At 50.0% G+C, this 7688-nt stretch overlaps 1 protein-coding gene across 1 annotated transcript; it reads left to right on the top strand.

Annotated features, from left to right (window-relative positions):
- The first annotated feature begins 3243 nt into the window (after positions 1-3243).
- On the top strand, positions 3244-7441 carry LOC107297724 (DNA-binding protein inhibitor ID-1-like). The gene is made up of 2 exons (XM_015827085.1): positions 3244-3627; positions 7412-7441. Exons 1-2 carry the CDS (start codon positions 3244-3246, stop codon positions 7439-7441), a joined length of 414 nt encoding a protein of 137 aa, XP_015682571.1.
- The last annotated feature ends 247 nt before the right edge of the window (positions 7442-7688 follow it).

Here is a 7688-nt window from a genome sequence, read left to right as displayed (position 1 = left end):
GTTGCTCTGCAAAATGGAGACCATCCTGATGTCTTCTGCTTTGGATTATGGACAATTTTGGAAAAAGTGACACGGCTGTTTTTTACACTTATGACTATTGCAGCATCCTCGTGATCACGTGATCCCAAATTCAGATGCTTTGTAACTGATAGTTTCCAGGTCCTGGGCTCATGTGATCCCCCCTTTTGTGATCTTCTGACTAGCAAAGTCAATGGGGAAGCCAGATTTATTTAACAACCGTGTGACTAACTTAAATAACAACAACAACAACAACAACAACTACTGGGAAAGCAGATCATAACAAGACCTGGCAATGGCTAAGAGCAGGAAAGTTGAAGAAAGAGACCGAGGGACTAATTCTGGCTGCACAAGACCAAGCCTTAAGGACAAAGGCATACAAAGTCAAAATTGAGCAACAGACAGTAAGTGCCGCCTATGCAAAGAAGCTGAAGAAACAGGGGACCACCTGGTCAGCTGCTGCAAGAAGATCGCACAGACTGACTACAAGCAGCGGCATGACAAAGTAGCAACAATGGTGCATTGGAAGATCTGCAAGAAATATCATTTGCCTGCAAGCAAGAACTGGTGGGATCATAAAAGAGAGAAAGTCATAGAAAATGAAAAAGTTAAACTGCTCTGGGACTTCAGAATTCAAACAGACAAGCACCTGCAACATAACACCCCAGACTTAACAATTGTCGATAAAAAAGACAAAAAAGTCTGGATGGTGGACGTGGCAGTGCCTGGAGACAGCAGAATAGACAAGAAAGAACTGGAGAAGATCACAAAATACAAAGATCTACAAATAGAAATAGAAAGACTGTGGCAAAGGCAAGCAAGGGTGGTACCAATAGTAATAGGCGCCCTGGGTGCAATCCCAAAACAACTGGAGCACCACTTGGACACCATCATCGGCACTGACAAATTCGCCATTAGTCAATTGCAAAAGGCAGCCTTACTAGGAACCGCTTCCATCCTGCAACGAGATCTGTAATACCATCAAACATCCACATCTGCCTATCCCAGGTCCTTGGGAAGGACTCGATAGGTAGATAAAAGTGCCAAATCCAGTCTGAACATTTGGCTGACTGTGCAATGATTATTATTATTATTATTATTATTATTATTATTATTATTATTATTATTATTATTATTATTATTAGTAGTAGTAGTAGTAGTAATAATAATAATAATAATAATAATAATAATAATAATAATAATAATAATAATAATAATAATAATAATGATGATGTTGGAAGGGACCTTGGAGGTCATCTAGTCCAACCCCCTGCTCAGGCAGGGAAACCCTATACCATTTCAGACGAATGGCTGTCCAGTCTCTTCTTAAAAAACTTCCAGTGCTGTGAGTCACTTAACAACGATGGCCAGAAAGGTTGTAAACTGGGGCAAAAATCACTTGAGGGAGGATGATAAAACAGCCCCGCTGAGCTCCGCGGCTCCCAGGGGCGGCCCGGCAGGTGAGTGGAAGAGCGCGGCGGGCGGAGACGCTGCTCAGCTGGCCACGCCCCCTTCTGGTTTCCATGAGCACCGGCCGCCAGGCGCCAAGCTGACAGCGCTCGGGATTTTTATGAATGGGTGACGTCACGGGCCTTGGCGTCTGGCGGTCTGAGCGGCTTGTTAAGGCAGGGAGCCGGGCGGGGGAGGGAGCGGCGGCTGCGCCCGCTGTGGGAAACGGCTATGAATGGCAACCCTCCAGGTCGAGGTCCGGGCGGGGGAGAAGCGGAGCGTGCTAGGTCAGGGACCCCGATGGTCGTGCGAATGGAACACGGGCGGAAATCGGTGCAAGAGGCGAAGGGTTTTCTCTGGCTGGGAAGGTGCGAAAAGGCCCTGGTTGCGGTTTGGATAGCCGGACGGGAGACCACGCAGCGACGCTCCTCGCGATCCGCGGCTTGGGAAGCTTTTCCCGTGGATTTTCGTGTCATTTAGGGACGCCTTGTCGCCTCTTTGCCAGGTTGATGATTTTCACTTTCAAAGTAAACGGGAGAGCCAATTCGAGCGTTTTACGACAATTCAGGCCGGTTTTACACACACACACACAACACACAGTAAACGACACACCAACCCAAAACACAGAGTATCACACAAAACACAGAGAAATGACACACAAATAGTAAATAATACTATATAAAATGACACACCAACACAGCAAATAACACACAAAACACAGGATAAATGACACACACACACACACACTGAGGAAAAGAGGCGAGAGATTGTGACCTTTAAGTCACTCAATCCAGTCTTCCACCTCGACACGATTCCTGCCAGGGACAACTTGAGACAACACGCGTGTGTGTAGCCTGGCCCGACAATCCCCGTCCACATGGGGCCTCGTTGCGGAACCAGGAAACCGATATGAAAATTGCCGTTATCAATTCCGGCTGCCGCATTCGGTGGCTCCGTTCACACAACGCGCCCGACTAGGTCAGGCCAAGATTAGACGCTGGGTCGTCGCCGTCCGTTCCGCAGGCGTTGAAGGAACCTCCAGGGAAGGGGGGGGGGGGTGCAAAGAAAACCCCCATCCAGGTAGTGTCCTTCATCAAGCCCTCCAGATGCCTCCTGGCACAGATCCAATAGTCCCCAACTGGCAGGGTGGAAGTCATGGGTTTTGTAGTCTGCTTGCCCCCCCCCCCTCCCAGACCAGCAGATTCCGGAGCGAGCTGGGAAAAAAAAAACGGCTGTCAAATCACATTCCTCCAGAGCATCGCCTGCCTGGATTCCTCAAGCCTGAATGCGCCCCCTCCCCACTAAATTAGTCGGGGGTGGGGGGGGCTCCACAATGTGCTCGAGGTGCGGAAGAGGAGGCGAGAAAAGGAATGTTCAGACATACTTTTGTTTCCGTCTCTGCGGGTCGCGGAGAGGAAGAAGTGTCAAAGCTGTCGATCGACTCCTTTCAACCTTCCCTCCCTCCCGACATGTCCCGGGGCACCCTCCACCTGCACCTGGCCCCCCTCCCCTTCCCCCCACTTCCCTCCCCCCCTTCACACGACCAGCAGAGGGGGCGAAACCCGCGTTTGCAAAAAAAAAAAAAAAAGAGTCCCGAGTCCGATCAATGAAAGCACGAGAGCGGCCAGCCACGCCCCGGCTCCTGTCATTNTCGGATCGCTATAAAAGCCGCCTCTCGGGCGCCGGAGCGCCACTCGCGGCTGCGTTCGATGCGCGCTCGGCTGCCTGCCGGTGTTTTGTCCTCGGGGTTGCGTCCGCGGTTCGTGTCTCCCGGCCATGAAGGTGGTCCCCGCCGCCGCTGCGCCCGCCGCCTCCCCCGGCCCCAGCTGCGCTCTCAAGGGCGCGGGGGGCGAGCCTTCGCCGCGCTGCCTCTCGGAGCAGAGCGTGTCGCTGTCCCGCGTGGGCAGCCCCCCTTCCCGGGGCTTGCCCCTCGGGCCGGAGCAAGCCGCCGCCGCCGCCTCGCTGCTTCTGGACATGAAGGGCTGCTACTCGCGCCTGGCCGCGCTGGTGCCCACCTTGCCTCGCCACCGCCGCGTGTCCAAAGTGGAGATCCTCCAGCACGTCATCGATTACATTTGGGCTCTCCAGCACGAGCTGCAGGACCCGCTGGCCGCCGGGGCGCCCCCTCCGCGGGGCGTGGACGAGCCGGCCGGAGCCGAGGTGAGACCCTCCCCGCCAGGGCAGATCCCCCCAGGAGAAGAGGGCGCGCAGCCAGGGCTCCGTGGGTTCGTGCCCGTCTCCCACCCGCGCCCAGAACACGCAGCGAGCCCTCCGTGGGGCTTGTTCCCGACTCCCACCCGCGCCCAGAGCACCCAGCGAGGGCTCCGTGGGTTCATGCCCATCTCCCACCCGCGCGCAGAGCGCGCAGCGAGGACTCCGTGGGGCTTGTTCCCGTCTCCCACCCGTGCCCAGAACCCGAACAAGGGCTCCGTGGGTTCGTGCCCATCTCCCACCCGCGCGCAGAGCGCGCAGCAAGGGCTCCGTGGGTTCGTGCCCATCTCCCACCCGCGCCCAGAACACGTAGCAAGGGCTCCGTGGGTTCGTGCCCCTCTCCCACCCGCGCGCAGAGCACGCAGCAAGCCCTCCGTGGAGTTTGTTCCCGTCTCCCACCCGCGCCCAGAACCCGAACAAAGGCTCCGTGGGGCTTGTGCCCATCTCTCACCCGCGCCCAGAACACGTAGCAAGGGCTCCGTGGGTTCGTGCTCATCTCCCACCCGCGCCCAGAACGCGCAGCGACGGCTCCGTGGGTTTTGTGTCCGTCTGCACCCCATCTCGAGCGCCTGAGGGCTATGCCAGGCTCCGGAGAGTCTCTTGTAGGGTTTTTTTTTTGCCAGTTACGCCTCCCATTGTTGGTGTGGGGTCTCCTGCCCCTTCTCCCAATAAATCCGTGGGCCACCGAACAGGAATTCTACTTGGAAGGATGGAGGGGCATTCTCATCCCCGTGCCAAGGGCCATCCTTGCCAGTCCTTCTGGTGGGCACCGATGTCCCCTCCCCTGTGGGCCCCAGGGGATGCCAGTGACCTGCCAGCATGGCTGAAGATTGTGTAGAACAGTAGAAAGGGAATTTTAGCTCAATTTGGATATAGCTGCAAATCCAGCGGGATCTCGTGGCGCCCTTTACAAGTCCGAGAGTTGTAACAAGTTCTCTAACCAGACAGAAGCTTTGGAAAGAAAGTTTGGGCTTTTGAATAAATTTTGGGTAGCCACAGAAAGCGCTACCGTCTCCCTGGATCCTTAAAAAAAAAAAACCTCTTTAGGATCTTGAGAATTAGAGATGATTTCCCTGTAATTCGCTCATCTGAATTGTGTCACCCTTTCTGAATCGGTTCTGAGCTGTTTACTTCCAAAATTTATCTAAGTTTGCGAAACTGCTTCTTTGCAACCTGCTTAGATGGATTTTTTTTTAATTTTTCCTCTTTATATATGTATCACCACTATTATAAATGTATATATAAATGTGTATATATATATATGTATGTATGTATGTATATTCTGGAATATGGTCCTTTTGTAGAAAGTACCGGTTGTTCTCTACTTACAAAAGTTCATTTAGTGACCGGCACTGAAAAAAGTGACGTGACCGTTTTTTAGTGACCACCTTTGTAGCGTCCCCGTGATCAGGTGATCAAAATCCAGATGCTTGGCAACTGGTTCGTACTTAACGACCCTTGCTGGGTCTCAAGGTCACGTGATCCCCTTTTGCGTCCTTCCAACAAGCAAAGTCAAGTCAGGTTCACTTAACAAAAACGTGACTCACTGCAATGATTGGCTTAACAAACCCCTGGCAAGAAAAGTCACAAAACGAGGCACCGCTCACTGTCTCCCTTAACAAACGGTTGGGTTCAGTTGTAGCTGTAAGTTGAGCACTATCCAAATACAGCTGTGTCTCCCCTCCCCCCCCTTTATAAAATACCAAGCTTTGCTTAGTTGGGATTTTATTTTATGAGCTCAAGGATTCTTTTCATTATGCCAATCAAGGGCGTTCGCGGTTGGATTCTGGGTGGGTTTGCGTTTTATCTCTCTTTTTTTTTCTCCCCCCCCACCTGGCTTTTCCAATCTTAAAGAGATGGGAATAAATGCAAAGAAAGAGAGAAGTCTCTGGGTGAAACAGCTGTTTTAGGGACGTGTTGGCTTCCGAGTTTCACAACACAACACTCCCGTTGACATCACTCTGGTGATGTTTGCAAGCTGCTGTTGCCGTCTCTTTTTTTTTGTTCCTCTTTTGACTACCGCAAACCGTACAGTAAACACTGAACTTTTTTGCCCTGGGATAATAATAATAATTAATAATAAAGTTGGAAGGGTCCTTGGAGGTCATCTAGTCCAACCCCCTGCTCAGGCAGGAAACCTTATACCATTTCAGACAAATGGCTGTCCAGTCTCTTCTTAAAAACCTCCAGTGTTGGAGCATTCACCGCTTCTGGAGGCAGGTTGTTCCACTGGTTAATTGTTCTAACTGTCAGGAAGTTTCTCCTTAGTTCTAGGTTGCTTCTCTCCTTGGTTAGTTTCCATCCGTTGCTTCTTGTCCTGGCTTTGGAGAAGAGCTTGACTCCCTCTTCTTTGGGGCAGCCCCTGAGATACTGGAACACTGCTATCATGTCCTTCTCTTCCTTAAACTAAGGGTAGAAACGCTGCTGCTAATCTCTTATCAACAAGTTGTTTTTCGTTTTGTTTTTAAAACAGCCTGCTTGTGTTAGCCCGGATGACGGAATCTTGTGCCGCTGAAGATCCCTTTGAAGCCTGCCAGAAGATCTGTTGAAATGCTTCCTATCCCTCCAATGGCAGGGCAAAAAAAAACAACGGGGTGCTTCAAGTGATGTGGGGCTGCTCTCTTCTCTGCCCCATTCCTATCTCCCCAGATGTGGGCCGGACAGCAGATTGAAAGTGGTTTTGCCAGATCCAGATGTTGATGGGACTTCTCGTCTTTTATCGTCCTGGTGCTTAATCCCAGAAAGGGATCAACTCTGCTAGAATTGGACTCTGAATGGGCATCTTGATGGGACAGTGCCTTTTTTTTCTTCTTTTTTTTTTTGCTTTCTTAAAAAAAGCTAGGACTAAAACCTCACCCGAATATTTCTCAGTTTTCTGAGAATCGACCGTATTGTATATTACAATGCTCCTATCTCTGAGAATATTTTTCTATATTTTTTTTTTTGCTGTTGGTTAGGGAACAAATGCATATTGCTGTGAAAAAAGGCTGTTTTTGTAGAGTGTGTTTCATTGGGGCTGGGAGGGTGGGGGAGACCCCCAGACCCCAGCTCTATACTCAGGGGGAATCTTGGGTTTGATGTCATAGCCAGGGGTCTTCAAACTTGGCAATTTTAAGATTTGTGGATTTCAACTCCCAGATAATAATAATATATATAATAATATATATAATTATAATATAATAGTTATAATATTATTATAACAACAACAAAACAACAACAACAACAACAACAACAACAACAACAATAATAATAATAATAATAAAAAAAAATAAAAAAAAAATAAAAAAAAAAGTTGGAAGGGACCTTGGAGGTCATTGAGTCCAACCCCCTGCTCAGGCAGAAAACCTTATACCATTGGACAAATGGCTGTCCAGTCTCTTGGAAACTCCACCAATCGTACACCAGGAATGGCTGTCAATTACAGTGTTTCTCAAGCCGGCCTGCTTTGTGGACTTCAACTCCCAGAATTCCCCAGCCAGCCCTGTTAAAAGTCCACCCAGTTTAAAAGCGACCTTTGTGAATGTGTGAGTGAAAGAAAGAAGAGGCAAAACTTGGTCTCAATCAGGCTGGGAATGAAAAAGTGCCGACCTGGAGGATAGGTCTCCTGCCTTGAGCAGGGGGTTGGACTAGATGACCTTTTGAGGTACCTTCCAGCCCTAGGATTCTACACACTTGGGAGATAACCCAGTCTGGTAAAAAGCTGAGATAAAACTCTTGGTGATGGTGCCTGAAGGATTACTTGGCAGGAGAATCCGAATCCTAGCCTGGAAGGCACCTTCGAGGTCATCTAGTCCAACCCCTTGCCCAGAACAGGCTCCTCGGCTCCTCCTAGAAAAATGGCTGCCCACTTTTCAACAGATGCAGCTCCCATAACTTCAGATGTTTTCTACTCCTTTCAGAGTTGGGAAATTCAGACCCACCAAAGATAATAGGTAGTCCTTGACTTACAGCACTACATTTAGCGACCGAAGTTAAATAGTACTGGAAAAAGGGACAATTTTTCACACTTA

Source organism: Protobothrops mucrosquamatus, unplaced genomic scaffold (genome assembly GCF_001527695.2).
Source record: "Protobothrops mucrosquamatus isolate PMUCROS unplaced genomic scaffold, P.Mucros_1.0 scaffold3487, whole genome shotgun sequence".
Lineage (NCBI taxonomy): Eukaryota > Metazoa > Chordata > Lepidosauria > Squamata > Viperidae > Protobothrops > Protobothrops mucrosquamatus.
Note: the sequence above shows the minus strand (reverse complement) of the source record. Positions and strands in the feature narration are given on the sequence as shown.

Coding starts and splice junctions, on each gene's coding strand:
- LOC107297724 (XM_015827085.1), top strand. CDS start 3,244: ATGAAGGTGGTCCCCGCCGCCGCTGCGCCCGCCGCCTCCCCCGGCCCC. Junction 3,628..7,411: donor ACGAGCCGGCCGGAGCCGAG/GTGAGACCCTCC, acceptor TGGTGCCTGAAG/GATTACTTGGCAGGAGAATC.